General features: G+C 29.7%; 1 protein-coding gene across 1 annotated transcript in view; it reads left to right on the top strand.

The window, feature by feature from the left end:
* The window catches only part of LOC108770149 (Regulator of cullins 2), a 53,563-nt gene extending 43,180 nt beyond the window's left edge, over positions 1-10,383 (top strand). The window contains exon 2 of the mRNA XM_018521524.1: positions 10,017-10,383. Within this exon, the coding sequence (XP_018377026.1) occupies positions 10,017-10,198 (182 nt within the window). The 3' untranslated portion in view covers positions 10,199-10,383. The remainder of the gene's footprint in view (positions 1-10,016) is intronic.
* The last annotated feature ends 14,800 nt before the right edge of the window (positions 10,384-25,183 follow it).

Here is a 25,183-nt window from a genome sequence, read left to right as displayed (position 1 = left end):
CGTTGTTATCAAGGCGGTACTCGTGAACTTGACCCATGCCGTTCCGCTCGCGACTTCTTGGCGTGAGGATCCGGCCGTAAATTTACAAATGCTCGCACGTGCATCACGCGCATTGCGCTCGCGAACCGTTCGCGCTAGAGTCGTTCCTCTAAGGCCGGAATCAGACTATGCATTGAAGAATGAGATTGAAGATTGGAAGATTGAAGTTTGACCAATCAGAACAAAAGGAGCCAAAATTTCTTTGTCCTCATTGGTGAAATTTCAATTTTTAATCTCAATCTTCAATCTCAATTTTCAATGCATAGTCTGATCCTGGCCTAATAGGAGTCAAGTCATAAGTGGTACCGATCTCTGATTGGTCAGATTTCGAGTCCCTTTAAACGCCGCCATTTGTAGATACTTTCGATGTGGTAGTGAATCTGTGAATTGGTGCAGTGAGCAACTGTTTCATGGTGTAGAAGGCGCGAAATCGGACTATCAACTGTCAACCATGGTGGAATTATGCTGTTTCCGGCCACTCGGCAATGGCGTCCTTCCGGTCTTATGTCTTAACTTCTAGAGGAATTCTAGTTCGAGCGATCGGGCGCCGGCCGCGCCTTTCCATCGTTATGCGTACGCTCGCATCTTTTTCTCTCGACGCGATCCCCTCGGCGTTGTATATCATGGCCGAATCACGATTGATCAGGGTTAACTGATGGGTCGACTGACGTTATTAACGGCCAAGGAAAAGTACCTGGTACAGATTTCGACAAACTCTCTCTATTATGGCGTAAAAACGTTATAAGAGAATGCACTTGTGCATCGTAGTCCTTTTAAGGAAGACGGAAATTTTTTATAATCATCTATAATATTGTTAACAATTAAGTTTACCCTGGTGAAAAAACTTCTTATATTTTACATTTTTCAGATTTTATAAATTTTTAATTTACAAAGATTTCTGCAAAATACCTCAAACTTTTTCAGATTTTGTAAGTTTTTTTTTTTTTTTTTTTCGGAAATTATATAATGAAAAATCTTGGAAGTTTTTTAGAATATTTCGAAATTTACATATACATACACGAAGAATCCTAGATAAAATCTCTAGATTTTCTCTAGTATTTCTAAAGAATATTCCAATTCATATAAAAAAATTTGAGAATTTTTTTTTTAATAGTAATAAAATTATATAAAAATTCTAAAAAATTATACGGAGAATTAAAAAAAAATTTTCACCAGATAATGATAAGAGACTTGTCGAAATTTTGAAATAATTTGATAATTCATATATTGCGAAAAAGCAGCTTATCTGGATGCCGCAATCACGAATCTTTGTAATTCAAATTATATTTTTTTGTTATAACTTAATCAGATATGGGAGTTATCAGTACTTTTCCGTACTGAAACATTACGTTATTTCGTTACGCAACGATTTCATAGTTTTCACTTGGGCGCGAATGATGGAAGAAACTTGTTCGTGAAAATTAGGGCAATTTGTCCGTTCGCGCTTGGTCGACGATACTGTGACAAATCGGAAAACAAAGACGATAATTTCTGTCTCTAGGAAGAGCTATGACGTAAAACAAACTGACTCGATTATTAGCATCATAAAAATTTGTGTGTGATAATTCTCGATCCTCTCTTCGGTCGAAAATCAAAATTGCTGAAACATTCGAGAGCAGCGACTAGTTAAATTACAAAATAATATTGTCTAATATATTATTAAATAATAATTCTTAAATATATTATATATTTATAAGCATTTTTGGCCTTTTTCCCTTTATTAAAGTTCTACGCAATTTCTTACGAAAATAAAATCGAATTGATTATTCTTCATAATAACTTGAGCACGAAAACGACTTTCATAGACACTCATTTTCTTGTAGAGAAGGCTTCAATAAAGCCAAACCTAAAAATAAAGTTTTCTATGCTTCTCGTTGATTAATTGTTCCATAGTTAGACCAAGCGTGATCCCATCAACTCAAAGGCCATTCCGGCTCGATGAGCGCATAGCAATTAATGAATCGAAGCAAGGAGGTCTTTTCTTGAACATTCGAATGATTAATACGTGCCATTAGTGCGTACGCTTATAGCGATCGCTATATCGATAAGAATCGGCTATTTCGTAATACGTGTTTCCGTAACGTATATGCACAAACAGCAATGAACACGGCTCATCCATGTCGTTCGATAAGTTATCCCAGGGAGGCGGCTCTCGATTTATTTCAACCTTGCAAATCTATTCGTGACCACACGGAATTGATGCGATTGTCCGTGACGAAATAGCCGTCATTGCCGTGAAAGCGCGATCGTTACTTTACTATTAAATTCGCGTTTGGTCGAGCGCATTTCCTGATGTACTTGAGAATATTTTCCTAATGATAACGCGGTGATCTCGTTATTCTTGTAACTGGAAAAGGAGGCTGATAATTGGCTGACATTTATGTACAAGTAACCAAAACAACATATTCCATGATACAGACGGCGATCGCGTTAAAATTTCCACGTCGAACATATTCGCAGTTTAACTCAACATATTGTGATCATTTGACCGTTATCCCCGTTGATAATGATATCGTGCGGATTAAAGAACCACGCCATGCTTACAATGAGCGCTTGATGAACGGAATCGTACAATAACGCCCTTGTTATATCGCGAACGGCGCGAGCTGCTTTTAATACGGTAAATGCAAATAAATACACGTGATCTTATATTGATCTGGAATTAATAAATCTTAAAGCCATTAAGAATTTTTCAAAATTTTATTAGACATTCTGTATGTTGTTGGCGTTTTAAAATTTATATTAATCGTAATTAAAATTAGTTATATTTAAAAGGATGCTTTATAATAATGTCAATGTTTTATCTTTTCTACTATGTATAAAAATAGATTGACATTGCATTTATCAATATTTGATAATTCCATCAAGTATCGATACATAATAAGTACTCGATAATAATGTCGAATAATCAGTATCAGCGCAAATTGATGTCAAAGACATCTGTTGTAATTGTATCTGATAATTCTCAGATATTATATACACATAGTTTGATAATACATATTAATTATTTGCATTAAATGATATTTTTAGAAAGTGGTTTTATTTAATCACAAAAAAGAATAAAGAAAATATCGATATGCCTGATGAAAAAATAGTAAATAATTTTAATTTTGACTGTATCGAACTTAAATTAAATATCCAATTGTTTTCATGATGAATTGACTACAATTGTTTAATGCCGACGTAACGTCCGTGAATACATTTTAATGAAATATGAGTGCACACGAAACGATTTTCGTTTCCTTCGCCAGTTGTAATTTAGACTTTTTCTGTAACATCGTTATCCATACATGTTAAGAACGACACAATGAGAAGTTATCAAAGTAAAAACATTGATAAATGAAAACTGCAGAAGAGATCGTGTTAATATATCACATGATTTATTGCATATGTTTATATAATTTAGAAAGTGTCGTGCACAAGTAGAGTCAAAGGGCCAAAGTGATCATTGATGAAATGAAACGCTTCGCGTATGCAACCTGATTTAATCAAAATATATTGGCTGGCATTACGTCAGAGTAATACGATTGAAGTAAATTTATCATGACGCAACAGACTACTTACACGCTCACAACAATGTAAGATTTAATAATGCCGATAAGCTTGGAAAATTCCAAGAGATCCCTGAATTATCCGACGCAATAGGATGAAGAATATACTGGATATATAACTATTAACACTATAATCATTTAAGTAGTACATCATTGTGCGAAATCTCAGGAACGTAATATTAATTTTTTAATATATCTTTAATGTAGTACATTTTTTTATCAGAATCCTGATATCAAACTTCAAAATCACGAATTCATAAATTAAATTAACTCTCAGCAGTATAAAGAAAACTATGTCAAATTGCTTACTGCGTATCAGAATTGTATGTAAATATTGAAACATGTTCCCTACATATCAGATGTTTATAAAGTACACCTTCGCAAAAAAGATTCTTCTTCATGCAAAAAGTTAAATTAAGACCTTGCCTGTTCAACGGATTTTGTTTTATCGTGTGCGCCATGCAGTATTATATAAAATATTATACTTAATATAATTAAATAAAAATGCATCCTCATGAGTAAAATGTGTTGAAAATACATTTTTATATTTTACGTTACCTATTTAGCTACTTGTGTCTCTTACAATTTTATTCTATAGATGGCTTTTATTTTTTACAAGCATTAAAAAAATTTTGATAACGTTGGCCATCAATAATTATTATAGTAGTCAATGTATTAAAAAATAACGACTGCCTCTGAAATTTTCTGTAAGCGAATAACTTTATATTTTTTAATATTATATGTATAATTCATTATATTTGGTATTAAAAATTTAAATCTGAAAATTCAACCACCCTCGACGATTCACATCTTTAATGTATGTGCGGCCCTGAGTCGAACAATTACATATGTGCGTGCTTATCATGTCAATCGTCCTCGCCGACGTCTTCGTTCGCCGTGATTAATTGGCCCAATGGCTTGCTTAGATCTGGGGGCGCGTCCAGCATATTGCTCCGATCCCCCGGAGGGGGTCAACGAGAAGAGGGCATTCATCACATCTTTTTATCTCTCTCTTTCTTTCTCGCATCCTCTCTACAGTGATCGTCGTGAGTTAATCGACGAAGCGCCAGCAGACGCCAAGATAACGACGGAAATTTCTTTCTCGTCAATCGAGGCCTTGATTGAGTTGTATCGATATAAACAAATATACTGTTGACTTGACGAACTCACGCAAGAAAACAGATCTATGCGATTAAGGGTAGGTCATGATTTTCTCTCCTTTTTTTAAAGAAAATCTATACATAGAAAACATTTTTCTGTTATTCTATGCAGATATTTATTGTAAACAAATGGAAAAGGATTATAAGAAAATAATATTTGTTCCGATGTAAGAACGAATGGTAGATATTTACTTTTCGACGAATGATATTGTTAGAACTGAACACTTCAGAGACATAATAATTTTAAAGTAGTAATATTAGGCTAAGAAAATAATTATTGATTTAAAAAAATATTAGTTAATTCAACCATATGCGGCGGTCACGGACTGTCAAGTAAATATTTGTTAATTCAAATAAATATTTTAAATTATAAGATTTTATTGACACTATTCTTGTATATATTTAACCTGAATCTGGAGACGCGGTAGTGGCTCGGCGCTAAGCAGGCGCAACAACACTATCGTGGCTACTTTATGCGAGTCGTCGAGTTGTGAGGGATTGATACATAAACGCTTGAATTAAAAAAATTACTACGCTAAACGCATTTAGTCAAGTTAAACAATTTTTTTTTCTTGCACTCAGAGAAAGGTTTCTTTGATTTGAAGAAATGTTTCTTTGCTATACACTGAGAAAAAAATGCTGTTGATTCAATTAAAGTTTATATTACGGGCTGTCTAACATAAGTGATTAATTCATGTATATATTTAATTGACATAAAGGCTTGATTATTGAAATAATAATTTATGCCTTTTTATGTCAATAAAAATATACATGAATTAATCACTTATGTTAGTGACAGTAATATAGATTTTAGTTCAACAGCATTTTTTTCTCAGTATACGGTTAAAGAAAAAATGTCTTTTATTTGTGAACGTCATTTCTTTCATTTCTTTAAAAATCAAATAAATTTTATTTGAATTTAAAAAATAATGTTTAAATCAAGGAAATGATGTTCATAAATCAAAGAAATTCATACTTTAACCGTATAGTAAAGAAACATTTCTTTAAATCGAAGAAATTTTTTCTCTGGGTGCGGTATACCAATTGGTATATTTCTGTGCTTTTATTAGATTAATCTAATAAAAGCACAGAAATATTTTAATATGATTATATATGTAGTGGACCTTCCATGACTTCTACTATGCGGGGCTGTGAGAAATTAGAGAGGTTCTCCTCATTCTTACATTAAGGGCGGAGCATTAAAAAGAAATAGCATGTATTACATATAGGCTGGGTTCGGAGAAACGCTATTAGCACTATTTATGTCATTCTATCTTCATCGTGCATTAAATGTGAAACAAGGATAGTATGACACAAACAGCGTCGATAGCGCGCTCACCGAACACAGCCATAGTGAGAACGTTTGCACAGATGCCAACGCAACATAATTTATTTTAACACTGACAATTTTTATACACGTCGTCATATACATATATGAAAGGGAAAATGAAGAATTACAGATTATTAAAGTTAGGGAAGTTCCACTGTACATACATATATTATTTGATAAATATTGACCTATTAAAAGGTGTATATACATATACGCGAAGATATCTTGAGATAACTAGATTATTTCACAAAAATACGATCAAAACTGGATAAGAAGAGAAGTCTATAAGAGAAAATAATCATGAATTCAGCGAGTATTTACAATGCACGCATTATAGCGCACGCAATTTTATTCAGTGTTATATATTTTGTTGTATGCACAAGGACACAAATGTCTGATCATGCCTTTTATGACTTCTCATTCTTTCTTGTGTCCTCTCCGATACGCGTGCAACTTCGGATGGCATTTATGTCTTCGTGCATGGTGGAAGTATCTTTAGAGCACTATAATGTAGGTATTCGCATCCACCATTTTTAGTCCCTTCTCCATTCTTTGTTCTCTCTTCAGTCTTCTTAGTTTAGCGGCGGAGAGAGAGCAAAGGATTGAGGAAAGGAGCAAGAGAGTTAGAAAAGGACTAAAAATGGCGAATGCGAATACTTATATTATAGTGCCTTAGTATCTTCTTACACTATGTTCCCATGTATACTTTATTTTATCTAGAACAATCGTATTTTATCACGATCTGTATATTTGCGACATATCGGATCGTTAGCAATGTTATAATTATTATACATGATAATTACATGGTTAGACACATTAGACGTTAGCTAAATCTGTGGAATTTTACCAGATACGCTGAAAAATCGTATTAGCACGAACAATGTCAGATGATACTCGATATCACTTTGAACAGCAAATATTGTGAGATCTCTCAGAGTGACTATTTTGTAATCGGAATAGTCGGGAGAGAAAATTGGATTAATATACGAACAAAAAAAAAACTGCCTCTGTTTGACTGTTTTATCTTTGTCTTAACTGTATAACAAATTAAATTCTAGTATTTTTCAACTTCGTTATATTATACTTCTTCAATTTTTCATCTTTAATAAATTATTTGTTCAGTGAGTTTTTTATGTTTTATACGTAGAATTTTTATTATCGTAAACTTATACAATAAAATATTGTATAATATTATATGTTAAATAAGGCTGTAGCATTATACTGTGTTGAATAGAATACATTTTTTTATATTATTATTATTTAACTATTTGTATTATGTACAATTTTATATGATGATATTTTTTAAGTGTTTTAAAAAACTTGAAAAAATGTATATTTTCATATAAGCATTAGCAAGATTTTTCCAAGAAAATAAGATTATGGATCTTTCCTTTTTTTACAGATCCATAGTTTTATGGCTTTATGGCCGGTGTTCACTGTTAATTCTTATATTTTTTTAAGAATCTGTCTTAAATACAGCCTCAAAATATCATAATAGAGTCATATTAGCATCTTAAGACGTTACTCTCAGAGACGATCTTTAAATAAAAACAGACATGAATACCAGCTTATGAATCTATTCACAAAATTTAAAGCTGTATTCATGCATAGATATATGATTTAGAGACTTGTAAGAGAATTTATAAATATATAAAATAAAAAAAAACTTATTTTTCTATAAATCTGTAAATTATAGAAACTATCAATTAACATTATTTTAAAAATGTTAGGCAAATAATGTCATTCATTATAATAATCAATTTTTATTATTATAAGCGCTTGATATATTTATTTATTTATTAGTTATAATAACGTGTTGGAACTCTTGATTGTTTTGTCAATCATAAAATTACCCAATGTTTATTATAATAGATGTTTTTCGATTTAACTTATACAGGAAATAAACAGAACAACGCAGTACTCTATGTTATGTACACAAATTATCGACATTTCACACATTCTGCGTTTTATCGCGTCTATTTGTTTATACATTAGGTATACTTATCGTCGAATATTTAGCGTATACAAGCAGAAATAAATGATTCATGATTTGTTTTCTTAGCATTAGTATTGATTTTCGAATCTATGTGTTTTTATTATCTACAACATGAATAATTTGTTTTCAAGCAGCCACATTTGATGAATATTGAATCACGTTTAGCTACGTAGTAAGAAGACCGCATATCACTACCTTGCACGTTTATCTCTTCAGCATCATTGTGATAGATGTCCTTTTAATTCTTGAGATTTCGAGGAGTAAAAAAAGAATGTCTCTTTTTCTCCCTTGTGTTCTCCAGTATTCTTCCGTTCATTATGGAATGTCTGGTTTGCGCGCGATTATGTTGCGTTTTTGCTGAACGAGCACGTTTACGTCTCACGGAAACGATTTTGATAAGGGATAAACGTGACACCATGCGAAAACCTCACGTATAAGACGTAATACGTAGTGGCAAATCACAAAGTACGTAATTATTCGTTCAGCGCAAAAATTACTATTCCTATATACAGTTTTATTCCTTTATTATGCTAACTTCAGTGTTTAAAAAATGAAAAGAGAAAGGAATTCGAAAAGAATATTGAAAATGAATGTGTAGCGTAAATGATGTTATATATAATATATATATGTATTATAAACGTATAATACATTTTTCCATTAAAAATTTCCGCGTTTTATATATTCTCGATATTTTAGTATAGTATAATTAAATCTTACTCTTCTTTACTTACCTCAAATATCAAGTTGCTTGCAAAAGGATAAAGTAAAACCTTTATTTTATTTTTGTATATCAGATGTGAAAATATAGCAAAAGAGAGTAACATAAATGATGATGATACACTTAAAGAGCCATAACGTTATCATCACAGTTTAAGTGGCAAACAAAGTGCACTTATCACGTTTAGCAATTAAGCTTTTAATAGCAACATGTATCTTCGTACAAATTTTTTTATCTTTATAGTGTACATAAAAAATTCATTGAAGAATTTTCTAAAGTAATGTAATTTTTCCATGATCGTCTGTTCCATTCTTGTAAGTGTTACAAATTACCATTCCTCAATTATTGTTTTCGTATGCGAGGACGCAGCATATCACCCACAGGTGCGACCTAATTTTAGCAGACACGTTTTATCACCTTTTATGCTAAAAATTACTATCTATATTTCTCATTAATTTTTAATCGAACACTTTCAGATGTTTCTACCTGTGTGTGCGCCATTATAATTATCGTTTTCGTATAATATTTTATGATGATATGGTATTCTCTCTCTCTTAAACATAAATTGAAATACAAGAACCAATTTAAACACTTATTTGATTCATTATGTGAATGATTGTTCCTTTGGAATCCTATTATTATTATTTTGCAATTAAATAATTTATTTATAATACATAAAAAAATTAACCCTTATTCTCTACATTTCGTGTATGTATGTATGTGTATTTCCGCGTAGAAAATTATTGTTAAAGTTAGACAGAATTAAATTATAAAATAGAAATTTTCTATTAATTTAAAATGTACAAAAGTTTTATTTGTTTTTAATTTCTTTCTCCAATTAATCTTCTTTCTTCTTTAATTATTTTTTAATAATCTTTAAAATATCTTTAATTTATATATTAGTGTGTGTGTGTGTGTGTGTGTGTGTGTGTGTGTGTGTGTGTGTGTGTGAAAGATTATAACAATCAAACTGGAGTAGTATTAGTAGCCTAGATTTCAATACATTTCGATTATTTTTCGTGTTAATCACAAATATGTTAAATACGAAAATTTAAGATTGTAAAAGATGATCCGTTCTCTTTTTTTCTTCTCTGATATTTTTATCAAAAAAAAAATTACTTCAAATTTTCTAAGAAGCTATGACATGTACAAACTTCCCGCGCTGTGGAGGATATTTTACGTAAATACTGATTATTATCAAAGTCTATTTTTAAATTTTCAGATGCCTGTCTACGGTGCCAGGCAGAAAGTAAGAAGGAAGTTTATGGCCGGCAAGACTGCGTGGTCGTTTGGGGCGAGTGCAACCACTCGTTTCATTACTGCTGCATGTCGCTTTGGGTCAAACAAAACAATCGTTGCCCATTGTGTCAGCAAGAGTGGTCTATCCAACGAATGGGAAAGTAATTCTTGCATATGCTAGTAACTAATTTCATTGCAGCTCCTAATTTTTTTGCAATTATTGCCAATTAATCAGCAAATGAATCATGAAAAAAAGCTAGCACTCGTTGTAATGCTTCCTAACGAGTGTTGAGTTTATTTTCTTTTTCGGGAATCTTCGAAAGTGATAATCAAAGTCATCTAATATCTTAGGCTAGAATTATTTTATTATAATATAATAATGATTAATAAACATGTACTTGTATATAAAATATGTGAACGATTTTTGAAGCTTGCAAATTATAAAGTTATTGTATTTCTTCTTCTATAAAAATTATTTTCTTTTCCTGATGTATATATTTAAATATTGTTATTGTCAAATAATAATTGTTCTTTCATTATACATAACTTATTATTTCATAAAAAATTTTTTTTGTTTAATTAAATTAATATTTAATGTTAAATTTTGATTTTGGTAATCTACATATACCTAATAATTGCAAACGTAGCTTTAAGTTTCAAATTACCTATAAATCCTAAATATTTATCCTATTTTAAGATAAGTTTAAATTATAGTGAAAGTAATGATTCACATCATTTAATTAACTTTTTCTATATTTTCATCTCAAATTTTGCAGAACTTATTTTTTTTATGTTATCATTTTGTTTTCATAATTATGACACTTAACGCTCTTGTGAGACATATAATGCTTATCGTTTACAAAATACTCAAAAATGAAATTTTATATATATATATATATATAATATTACGAAATATATCAAATTCGTCTCGAAGATAACACCTCGTATCGAAGTACAAAGCACCGCCGTGCGCCGTCGTGTGGACTTAATTTCAATGTTTGAGACAAACGTACTCTGAAAACGTTATTGCCACACACAAACATTACATAAGAGATATTATTTTTATTTTGCGTAGGCACTGCGAAAAAGGTAAATACTGAGCTATCAAAAGTCGGTATCGACGATATAAAATTATTACAAATATGCGATTAGAAAGTTCCTGTTATGAAAAAGTTGAGATCAATAAGTTTGTCTTTTATATTAATATAATACTTTAACCAATTCCTTGTCTTCTATTTCAGAATAAGTAATCGATATACTAACGAAAATCACATAAGAAGCAGAAAAACGTCATTGTTGTGTTACCCGCATACGCAGCGGCTTGAAAGTATTTAGGTTGATAATATGCGCCATATATTTAAGCAATTGCGATGACATTGCTTAAATTTTGCTCAATCATTCTATTTTGTCTGATGTAAAGGCATCATATTTCCTGATTCGTCAAATGTAAAATTCTATTTACTCCAAAAGTTCTCGAATGATAATTGCATTTTGAAGTGTGGTACATCCTTAATTATTAAAAACTTCCGTCGCAGATAAAGATAGGAATTATTATTGCTTGTTTCTCTTTATTTTTTTCTTCGAAATGTGTAATCTTTTTATACATTGGGAAAAAACCAATCGGTAATTATAATATTAAAAGCTTTGTGGGAAAGATTGAAAAGAAAAATAACTTCTCTGAATTACGTTCACTGTAATAAACAGTAATTAACAATAAGATACATATATAAGACAAGTATTCAGATAGGTACATTCCGTATATTTTCTGTTTAAGCTTTTTTAGCGATAGAAATGTATCTTAAAAGTTAATCAAATTAATTCTGAACTTAAAAGATATCAATCATTCTTGAATTATGTAAAAAGCTCATAATCCGCGCGAAATCGCTACAAATTGTACAAATACACGCATGCGTATCGTAGCATTAATTAAATTAATGGCATACGTTATGTGCGATAGTAAATTTGTAAAATTACTGATAATCGCGCGGGATGAAATATTAAACATTTATTAATGTGTGTATATCATAACTAGACATCTTTGACGACACAATCTATCGGCGATTTTGTTCAATAATAAAAATTTATGATTCGGGCGACGTAGTGACTGTGCATTGATGTCTCTTGATAGAAAGCGACGGGGTCAACGAGCTAGAAGTAACATTCCGACCTTTCTTTCCAGTCTAATTCCGAATGTAGAATCGATTCTTCGATTCACAATTGCTTGTACAGATTCTTAGATGCGTAGATTTACAGCTGCGTGAATTGATGGAATCATCATAGAGAAGTTCTACACCGATAATTAATAGTATATCGCATCCGTACTTCAAAAGTAACACAATAAAAAAAACACGATTTGTTATTATCATAAATGATTAAATAAATATTATCCTGTCAATAATCAAAAGTGAACTAATTTTATAAAAAAATCGTTAAAATGGCAATACAAAAAGGTGATTTTACAAAAAAAGTTATCAAAATTTCACGACTCAAAAGGACGATGTTTTGAGTTTTGAAAAAAAAACATGACAAATAATATTTGATCACGCTAAGAATACACTTTTTTTGCTATACTATAATATTACTTGATAATTTTCTATCAAATTGAAACATAGTTCTTTTCTGTTTCTGCGAAATTGAATTTTGTGTGTGTGTGTATGTGTGTGTGTGTGTGAGTTGTGTCACTTTTAAAATAAGAACTATTAAATATTAATTAAAATACTAGAATTTTAAAAAGAAGAAGAAAAATAGAAAGAAATTCACGCAGTATAACAGTACATGGTTTAAATAACATGTCATAAATTACTAATTTTATTTTTTATTACAGCTTTTACAATACGTAAAATTAGACATCTTGATTTTCTAGAACTCGCCCTCCTTTCTAAAATGTCCTCGAACGTGTGTTCACAAGTTTTTTAAATATATTCTAAGTTTTTCTTACTTAGATAAAAAGTGCAAATTTATTTCGCACCGCTTATTTCAATGCTTATTTTCATTTACATATGTATTATACGTTTTAATTTTTTTACTTAAAAAAAATTAACGAAAGAAAAGAGTAATATCCTAATTTTTTTGGTACATGGAAGATTCTCTTAATAAAATTCTAAAGAATTCCGCATAATATGTTCATCAAATGCAATTTTCATGTGCAATATGATCTGATGGGATTATAAGATCGAGATATCTTGCGGATTCCGCGAAAGCTGAGGCAATCGTACGAAGAAGAAACGTACTCTCATGTAATATAACACGACGAGCGACGTCAATGACGTCACATTAACCGCCCATCCCTGTCGGAGGCGTGTTCATTCTATCACGGAGCCAAAATTCTGCAAGAAGTACCGGGAGTTAAGCACGCGAGAGTTTGCCTTTCTGAGAAGTTCTCAACCTAACTCTAACCAGTCATTATAGCTTCAAAGAAACGATAATAATAAGTATAATGACGACGAGGTCGTCCGTACTGGCGCCGTTTCGCCTTTCTATGACGCGATTGGTCGAGCCTCCAGACGAGCCCCCACGTGACGACACGTGACGCGAGCGAAACGGAATAGCGAATACAGAGCGAATAATATGGTGATGACCTTCGGATGAGACTTCGCAAATAGCGTTACGTGTGGTGTAACCCGTACAAACGTGCGTAGTTGGTTAGCATTGCGCGATACATCGATAATTTTTGTGCTGATGAGCAAATTTGTTATGCTTACTCATTCAAAAGTATATAAAAGTACATTCGGAGCAAACAATTGCCTATAATAATGAATTTTTAAAGATAGCTAACTTCGAACAGGCTAGCACTCTCGATTTTAGTTATACTAAACTTGTTTTATACAAATAAATAACCAAATATAAATTATTTAATTTAAAAAATATAAGAAATAGGCGTATATATATGAGAAAATATTATTTATTTGAATCGATTTCAATTTTTAGTAAGTGTTCAGAAATAAGTTTAAGATTATAGTCAAGAAATTTAACTTAATTTTATTTATGGTTTATATATTATTTGTTTTCTTAAAAAATATTAATTTAGACTACATCAAAATTATAAATTAGAATTATTTCAAAATATCTGATATTTTAGCGAGTTTATATTTAAAATTATACAAATAGAAATATACATATTCATTCTTTATGTTCTCGAGGTGCATACAATACCTGCTTTGAAAATTCATAACTTTGCATGTTCAGGAATAAATAATATCGAAATAATATATGTTATATTTTAAAGCTCAAGTCTTAAGAAAAAAAAATTCTACCTATTAAAAATTTTTATTTTTCCTTTTATGAAAAACAAATTTGTAGTAGATTATATAAAATGTAAAGCAAAATGTAAAGGGAAATGCACTGAAAATTAAAAAAAAATTTTGTTCTTCTATACTAAATAAATATTTTATTAATTATTAATTAAAATTATTAATTAAAATGAAGTTTAATGATCAAAAAATTTTTTAGCAATAATTTTCAATATTATATATATATAAATAATATTAATAACTTTTAAATATTATATAAAACTGAGGACGTAAAGGATTAAACTCAATAAAAAAACTGATATCTATTACTGGAAACATGTATAAAAAAAGATAATTAATTTTTTTTTGTATGACAGTTTTAATTTATACTTATCGAGGTCAACTTTGTGCCGGACTGTAATTCAGAATTTGTATTTGAGATTGTTCTCAGGACTAGAGTGATACGTATTTGTTTTATCAAAACATACGACTGATTTAAAAAAAAGTTCTATATTTCCTAAATATAAATCTACATCTATTTTTAATGACGCTTACGTAATTAAACATAAAACATCATGTGCACGTTACCCGTGAGCAGTAGCAAAGGACAGCGGAGCGATTCCGTTTCGATATGAGCGACTAGTTCGCGATTTCCGCGATACAGTGGCGCGTGACTGCAAAGGCCGAACACGCGATTACGCTACTTATATATTTTTTTTTTTTTCGAAAATCACCGTTCTTCCATCCGCTACGGTAAAGAGATTAGTTTGGACGGGGGAGGTATCGATTCACTCTTACATAAAATATCATATATATTATTCCTGTCTATCATTAATGTATTATTCTTCCGGATTCAAGGTCGCGCTTATGCAAGCAACAAATCACTCGATCAATCTCTTTCAACTAGAGTCGATATCATCGTTGATACGCGTGCTATATATTTTATCGTGTGATACCTCAATCATAATCATCTCTAGCCACGCGACAGGGTCAAGTATGATACTATTGCTATATCTTTGTGTATACATATATTTGGACCTTGATCTCTTGCTCGAGTTTATTGGCCTTTCCAATTCTTTAGTTATTGCGGACCAGTCGAGTATTCTTCACATAAAGACCAGCGCAGTTGCCGTTCAATTCATATCCTGATACAGAATTTTTACATTGCTGTAACTTTGTTCGATTCTGTGTATGAGTTTAATCACAGAATTGCAACTGCAGAGTCAAAAATGTAACGATAAAATTATATCTTTGCATGTTCTTTAGAGAGAATATGTACTTATAATATTAACGAAATTATCAATCTGTACTGGCATTGTAATTACAAGATATTTAATGAGGCAAATTAGATTCCATATAAAATTGTATAATTACAAAATTACAATTTATGGAACTTCTGTGCCAGTGCTCTTGTTCACTTCGCTCATATCTTTGATGTGGCAGGTAGCGAGCCTTTAAATAATCGTTTACTTCGCAGACGAGCGATCAACTTCATGCACCAAGTTTGATGTTTCTTCAGCATCATAAAAATCGCTGTAGACTTGAATCACTAGATTGCACCGTTTAGGACCGGTTTTATCAATGTCGGTTAACTACAACCACGGCTCAGCGAAATCCTTCTGCGCCTGTGATACGGCCGGAGACAGAGAAGCAGTCAAGTTAAACGCAGAGTTAATCAATATCGTTGAAACCGGTCCTGTATAACTTTCGCGAATACGAATAGAAGGAATGTTTAAAAGGTAAGACATTTACTGATTGCACCACAATATTGCGAACAGATAACGCTCGTAATCTTCTTAGTTTTACACACAAATGGCTTTTACTTTAATAGATTGTTTTTTTTACTTTTATACAAAGGGTGATTTAATAATTTAACTGGATTTAACAGCTCTTTTTTAAGTCACGATAGAAAAAAGTGGTACAAGAAAATCTTTCTTTGTTCAATATAATTTTTACTATTTTGATCATATTTTTTATTATATTTTTTTGAACAATGCACTGAGATGCATAAAATGCAGCACATTAAAAAAATTTTTTAGTGTAAATTGATTTTTTAGTGTAAACTGATTCTTTTCATTATTCTGTGTATAAACGTATTAAAATAAGAATAATTGGAAGGATTTTTTCTTATGAAAATTATTGAAGATTAATGTTCTCAAGAATTCATAAAATTTAAAAGAATGAATTTTTTTCTATCTTGACTTGAGAAGAGGTTATTTTAGTTCAGATATTAAAATCATCCTGTACAATACAATGCTATATTTACACTGTATAAAATACAATAATGATTATTATTGTTACGCGATAATTACCTTTGTTACATAAACTCTAATTAAGTTGTTAGCTTGAAAAATTGATGATTATTTAAATAAGTCTCAGGCACGCGTATAAATATGATACTGAAAAATATTATTAATGATATCATTTACTCGTGCGAGATAATACGACGTTATCTCGTTTATATCTCTGTCAAGAAATATATGACAAATATGATATATGAAAAGGATAAAACGTGGGCGAGGCTTGAATGAAAGGCGCTAAATGGGCTGACGCAAATCCTTCGAAACTTTCGGTACGTAGGAGAAAGGTCTTTTGTCTGCATTTACCCGTATCCAACGCTTCAACGTTGAAGGCACAGAGAAGGCGGAGCGGAAATTTGCAGAGTACAATGTAAAATCTTTCTAGCATCATCGTTATGGAAAAATATAAAAAGTGTTTACCTTCCTTTTTTCTAAACGCACATAAGATAAAACAATGCGATATTAATAACTCGAGATTTTTTAAGACATGATTCGAAGTCCGTCATGTTCTACTTAAATTTTTTTGTATAAATAAATTGAAGTTTAAAAGGTGAGATACATTTATTTTAATTAATGTTAAGTGTCTATATATAATTTAGTTGTATAAGTTTTGAGTAACCATTCTGTTTCCAGCTGCTGACTACATTCCAAGTTATTTCTTTTTATAGATTAAAGTTTTAATTAAAAAAAATGTTTATAAACTATTTCCAACCTCAATCTTTGTTAAGGCATTAAGGCCTTTAAGATTATAATCATCTATGTAAATATATTTAGAAAAAGAAAAATCTTTTAAAGCTGCGTAGGATTTTTATTCCTTGCTCCAAAAATATATTTGATGTTAAAGAGACTCGGTCTTCTCGTCGCAACCTCTGTTTCAAAATTGCTCTTAATCAGTACATGAATGAGTTTATTCTGAATATTTCGTGATCTTTGTTTAAAAAATTTAATATTAATTACACATTATTTTTCATACATATTTGTAAGTCAAGTTGATAAACTATAGAAACTATGTTTATTTGAAATTTGAAATAAATATGTAGAAACATTTCAAATTAGATTTTAATGGAAAAAAGCGATAGCAATATATTAAGAATATATATATTTTATTGTGTATTATTAACGAAAACAAAAAATGTATAATACATTTTACATAATATATTGTATGACCGGATAAACTTATCTTTGTGACAAATCTGATATGAACAAATTTATTACAGAAGAAATGTAATTTTGTTATTTGCGATATAACGTAATATTCGATGAAGCGAGATAAGCAGCTAATTTAAATCTTATCAACGAACGACCACACCAGCGTACAACTTTCCTTTCCCATTGGTTCTCCTTGAAGGCGGCTGGTCAGGCATCTCTCACGACCACACACGTGACGAAGTCGAGTTAGTCGAGCCTCCGGAAGCGAGGTTCCCATTGGTCGTTGCGCTCCGCTTCTGTATTCTGTTAATAACCCGTCATTGTTGCGTCACAGACTATATTACTGTCATTATGAATTTTTATACCGTCGCGTAAAGGACACACGGGGGACAGATACCGTTCGGCAAAAATAACCCATGACGGATTTGTTGAACACGAGTCCGATCAAAGTCCACCCCTTAAAGAAAAAGAAAGAATAAGACACATAAGTGGAAACTTCAGAAAATCCAAATGCAAAAACTTCGCCAGCCAGGCAGAACGCAGAAGTTTTAATGATATCATAAAGACATCATCATGATCTTATTTCTTACTTATAAGTTCACTTGTAATATAAGCTACTATACGTTTATACGACTCGATTTATCCCGAAGTTACATATAATATCGGTATTATACGTACTGATATACTTTTACGGCGAAATTACTGCATCAATGTAATAACTTCATCGTAAAATAGCGTTTACACAGCATCTAACGTTAATAATTATAACATCCGATGTTATAACTTTGGTATAAATCGGGCCGTGTAAACATATAGGCCCGTATTCAGAATGCGCTTTTATCTCTAAAATTCTATAGTATGCGTAACGTAAATCATAGCATATTAGAGCGCTAACATCGTTGTAAGAGCGTTCTGAATACGGGCCATAGTACAAATAAATTCATGATAACGCCCTATGGACCTATGGTATCATAGGATGCTTTATATTTATGTGTCCACTTTTACTAATATAGATTAACTTTAACTCACTTTAATTTACTCTTTATCTTTTTCTCATTTCTAGAACTGAAGAAAGATTAAAAGTAAGTTAAACCAAAATTAATCTACATTAATCGAAATTAGACATTAGTGACACAAATTACGTCGTTCTATATTTTTTGGCAATCTATGAGTAATAAAGATATAACAATACGTGTGTCGACTTGTGTCTCCAAATGGAAAGCATTCATTGTGACACTGTTTAATCTAAAGAGCGAAACCGCGTTATTATCAGAAAGCATTTGAGGTAGAGAGAAATAGATATAATCGTGCCCAAACTTGACATACAGAGATTATCAGGAGAGCCATGAATTAGTTATATACGCAAAAATATCTTGGACGTGATTCATTTCGCGAGAAAGCGCTTCCAACGGTTTTTACGTGATGCGTGGCGTACACATGATGAAATTTTCCGAGCAACGTGCATCGGTTCACGTCATCACGTGGCCAGTACTCTTTAGCAGTCACGTGGCATTTCGACTGCGGCCATATGCAGAATGCTATTTTTGCTTTACATCGTGACAAAAACTTCTTCGCAAAAAAATATAATCATTCGTAACGTCCCTGCCATTGCCTTCCATGATGTACTTTGGGTCGTAATGTATTACTGCGTTATATGCCGCTGATAATCGAGCAGCGTCCTGTTACCAACGAGTTACATTGGCGTGGCCAAACTAAATTCAATATATATAGAGAGAGAGAATGGAAATATATTTCATGTAATAATATATAGAGCACGATTAATAGCGTTATTTTCATAGACAAGAATGCAAATCGTATACGATGACAAGATGATCGATTATTAAAGAACATTACATTTCTTCTTCATCTACAACGATTTATTAGCTTTTAATATATATTAAAATTTTACGATCGCTGTATATATTTAAAACATGGAATACATAAAGTAGAATTTCCTAGTAAATTATTAATTATTACTCATATTTTTATTAAACATTAACTATATATATATCTATGTACTAAACTATATATATATCTATGTACTGATGCTAAAATTACACGTTTCTTAATGAATCATTCATTATGTTTAGCTGCTGATAAAATGAAATAAGAATATTGCAAATAGGAATTTTCCAATAACGTAATATATTCGATTGTCATTGCTATCACATTGGCAGAGAAACAATTTCAAGTTTCAACTTACAATATGCATATAAATTTATTGCAGGTTTTCTTTGCAAATGATTATTATAGTAAATTCTCTCTTCCTATTGTTTTCTAATTTTTTATTACATATTTATATAACTATATGATTATACAACTTTTCATTTTTTATATTTTTATTATTACTTAACATTTTATATAGAAGTTTTATAAATATAGCAAATTTGCTGCTATGAAATAAATTAAGTTTTGCTTATATTTTTAGCTTTATAAGCAACGACCTTGAGTATTATGCAACTTCGTTATGTATCATTTATGTGAATAACAATAAACCAACAGGAATAAATATTTCCAACTTGCATCTTTTGTCGTTTCAACGATCATGCGTATCTATAAGAGAGTCGGATTCTTATATTTAAAACAGTTGTAAGTCTAAAATATTAATAGATCTTAAAATATTATAAACCAATCACCGAGCCTCTGTAACAGCATGTTAAAATATTATTTAAGACGGTCTTGAAATAAGAACTGATTATAAATACCAGCGATGATTTTATCATCAGCTTTCGTCACTTCCCAGCAAACGAGAATGGATTGAAATGAATTCAGATTTTCAGAAAAACGGATTCATGAATGTTAAAATGAATCCTTTTTAATCCTGAATACATTTTTATTCATTTATAAGAATTGCATGAAACAAATGTCTATTCCTTTTCAATCTTGAATGCATTTTTATTTATTTATAGCAATGACATGGAGTATATTTCTATGTGCTTTTCAATCTAGAAATAATATTATAATATTTTGTGCGCATCGTGAATACTGCTCAATTCAAAATTGTGAATAGGAAATGCAGTTCTTCAATCCAATTAAATTTAAACATAATATCGGCCATTTTTGTGCATCGTGAATACTGTTTAATTAAAAATTCTGAATAGGAAATGCAGTTTTTCAATCCAGTTGAATCTAAAAATAATATCAGTCATTTCTGATGTGCATCGTGAATACTGCTCAATTCAAAATTCTGAATAGGAAATGCAGTTTTTTAATGCAATTGAATAAAAAAAAGTTTTTCTTTTAAAATGGGCCATGAATGCTATTCAATTCAAAATTATGAGTAGAAAAAACTGTTTCATTTAAAAATGCATCATAAATGCTACTTTATTCAGAATTATAAATAAGAAATTTTTCGTTTTATAATTCAACTGAGTTAAAAAATGGTTGTACCGTAAAAATATATCATGAGGATGGATTGAAAATTTCCAATTCATTTCAATTCATTTTCGTTTGCTGTATTGTTATAACCAAAATTACCCTCCGTATTTATTTATTTTCATTTGTACTACGTATTAGATTCAGAAATAAAAATGTACACTTAATTACACATGATTATAAAAACAATCGCTCTTGATTGGTACTTAAGTGGCACGATTAAATAAAACTGCTGCGTGCAAATTAATTTATGTAAGACTTCTAAACGGCGCCAATGGGATCGACCAGAATGTGAAGGTTATTTCGGTCAAGCAGGGGCTCGTCACGTTCGACCAATCAGCAATGGCCACCGTGGAACGCCTTTCAGCCAAGAATGTACTGGCTCGCATGGTAACAGCGGACTGTACGCGACTACACGAGTGAAGAGTCGAATAACGTGAATTCTTTTGACATTAGATTACATCGAAGGTGCCAAAAATTTCGGTCGAAAAGACACGTGAGAGAAAGCACGTGATTGTGACATTATCACGAAGAAAGGGAAAACATAATAAAAATAATTAAATTATATAGCATAAAAATTTGTTTTTTTAATATATATCGTATCATATTATAGAATAATAACTTTTATATGAATATAATACTTACCGATAAAATTTAAGTTTTTTTATTTCCTCACTTCATAAATTTCAAATTTTTTATTTACGTAAAGACAAACCAGCTATTTAATAAAAAATTTTTTTAAAGTAAGGTATGTTAAAGTGATTTCCTTTCTATTCCGCATTCGGTATTTAGTTATATGTATATATATATATAATATATATGTATCTGATTACAGCTTTGAACCTAATTACAATTTTTAAATAATTAAAAATTAATATCTTTATTGTATTTATAATGCAGTAACTATTGAACCGTGTCGAGAAATAAAAAATTGGAAATTTTTAAATGACATAATAGTTAAGATTTCATTGATATTTCTGCAGGCAAGAAAAGGAAGAGACGGAGAAAAACATTTTTAAAACTTTTTAAGAATTTCATAAAATTTATTTAAATAATTGATTAATTGAAAAGTGCCTTGTATATTAGAAATAAAATAATTTAGTAGACTGCAGTTCTTACAATTAATATTTAAATTTTTACAATTTCACTTTTAAATCTTTCCACTTATGTTATTTAACATTTGTATTAATGTTTCGAAAGTCTTAGAAACAAAAGTATTTTAAATAATTAATATTAACAAATATATTGATATTGCAAATTGTTTATGGTCTATCATATTATAGCATTGAGCAGTTTTTTCCTTCTTATTAATATATTTGAAAATTTTATAGTTTAAATTTATTATTTCTTTCTTATTATCATTCTATAAATGCAGAAGACTATGTTCTCTTCACTCGATATTTTCAGTATTTTCGGTTTTTAAAACTCCTGTTCATTCATCATTATGTTGGATAGTGACGTCAGTAATGTTGAGTGAACAGAAGCCTTAATTTTAACATTTTTTTTTTATTTTCTCGAGTTTTTATTTTAAATAGTTCATAATAATAAATATTTCTTAAGATCGATTATGTATAGTAACAAGACAAATATTTTATTTTATCGTACAGCTGATAAAATGTGCATCGAAAACGATAACGTTATAATTATGTTCAAAGTATAAAATACGTGAGCAAAAATATATAAAAGATACGAAAAAAGTAACTATATTTTAATATAAACTTTTTTTATGTACACAAAATCCTATATTCTCATTTCCGTCAATTGTTAATTTAATCAATAAAAATGAAGATCGTATTACTTGCATATGCTAATTATCGTATATTATTTTATTACCTCATTCATATCAAAAGTGAATGCTTAAAAGAATATTTATTCTTTTAAAATACATTTATGATACACCGAATTTTAATATTTATGAATAAACTTTTTTCGAATAAATATCATTTCAAGAATTAGTATGAGCTAAAAATTTGCAAAAAACCTTAAAAGCTTATTCACATTGATGAGTTTTGTAAATAGATTCTTTATTATACGTAATAAATTTACAATATGTAAAATCCTGCACATGTACGTGATGATAAATTTTTTGATATTACATATACAAGTTTGTCAATATGTTTGTTTAATCAGATCACGCTGTAAAAAATTCGAATTTCTATTATATACAGAATAATTTTTAATCTATAACATAATGTAAAATATGGTAGATTTTCTATTAGCTTCCTTACAACTTTATAATGTAATTTCTTAAATATATGGCGAATATAATCGGACAAATCTGTTTGACACACTAACTGCAAACAATAAAAGCGGTTTTAAACATCCTCAAAAAAAAAAAACTTTCATTTATCATTTAGCTACTCTCATAATCTATGAGTTTGATATATCACATATTCCTTTTAATAAACATTATGTAATAATTTCAATTACTGAAAAGATTATATGGCTGAAAATACAATATGAATAGTCCGATGCGTAATCATCAAATATATATGTAATGTTCCTTAATCATGCGTAAATTAAACTGCAATAGAAATTGGAAGAGTCACAAATTTCAAATTAAATTATGCAATAATCTCGAGTGTACAAAAAATATAATATAATGAAAAAATATACATATTAAATATACACAAGTTATTAGCTATTACAAAATCACGCTTTCGTCTTTTGCCACTTTGCAATATTCCTGACCTCTTTTTACATACATTAATGATATATCTAAAAGTATAATAAATTCCCTATCAAAATTAAGCATTTTTGTATATACTTCCATTTTTATGGATTTACATATATATTTCACATTTATTCAGGTTATTTGAAACTTAAAATAATATAACGTAACCCTGTTCGAATAGTACTGATTTAAACAATAAGATAATTAGGTGCAGCAGTTTAGTTGCATAAATTCATCGATGTAGTACTATGTAATAAAATATATATTTAATTCAGTATAATGTAAATTATTTTTGGAAATATTTTCGTTAGTTCATTTAATGTCTTACTGCATTTAATTACTTTTCATTTCTATTTAAATATTTATTAGTTTACATAAAGTAAACATTACGATGTATAACTCGTATAACATTTGTAATAAAAATATCACATATCTTTCATTAAGAATACTATTTTATCAACTGTGACAAACTGTTACAAAATAATGTAAAAATATCTATGTTAAATTTTAAATTTTCAAGTACGAAATTATATCATGAATAAAATACTATGCACACATATATATCATATCTCTCTCTTTCTCTTTTTCTCCTCCGTAATATTTAAATATATTATATATATTTGTCATACAAAAGCAGTATTATTTAATTTTTGTTTTAGTAATCTTGATATTTCTTTTTGATATTTTTTTTTCTACGAATAGTACATTTTACAAAGAGTATACCCGGAAAGTAATGCAACAGGTTTATTCTTCCAATTCAATGTTATTAGATAAAAATAATATCTTAAGGAAGTAAATAACGCGAATAATGTGTTGCGAATAACATATAACATGATAATAATAACTTTATTACAATTAAACGTATAAATTTGATATTTTACAAAACCGACAAGTATACACAAGAGTAAGAAAAAATACGTGTATAAGACGTCAACAATACTGTTGTTGTCATAACCGACTGTAATAAAACAAAAATAAGAATATAATGAAAATAGAAATAAGAAAAGTGTAGTAAAGAAATAAAATAATAGTAAAAAAATAACTTATAAAGATCGTAGAATAAACTATGAAGAGAAATAGAAATCGAGCGATAGTTGAAATTAGGAGAATAAAGAAGATCTAACATTTAGAAGCAACGAATTAAAATATTTAATCATGGTATAGCAGAATATGTCACAGAATTTTCTGGATTGATTGTAATGAATAGAATAGTATATTTTAATAACGAACATTTAAAATGATGCTGAAATAAAATTCACAGTTGAGAAAAACATACTGTATTCCAAAATATACTGATTACTGAAAATCTATAGATTATCTAAATTATGTAATTTAATTGTAATTTAATTGTAATTTAATTGCATATGCAAATTATAAGTTTTCAGTGTGCCAATATTTTGCAACACATCAGGAGTAAACGGAA

This window comes from Trachymyrmex cornetzi, unplaced genomic scaffold (genome assembly GCF_001594075.2).
Source record: "Trachymyrmex cornetzi isolate Tcor2-1 unplaced genomic scaffold, Tcor1.1 scaffold99, whole genome shotgun sequence".
NCBI classification, from domain to species: domain Eukaryota; kingdom Metazoa; phylum Arthropoda; class Insecta; order Hymenoptera; family Formicidae; genus Trachymyrmex; species Trachymyrmex cornetzi.
Note: the sequence above shows the minus strand (reverse complement) of the source record. Positions and strands in the feature narration are given on the sequence as shown.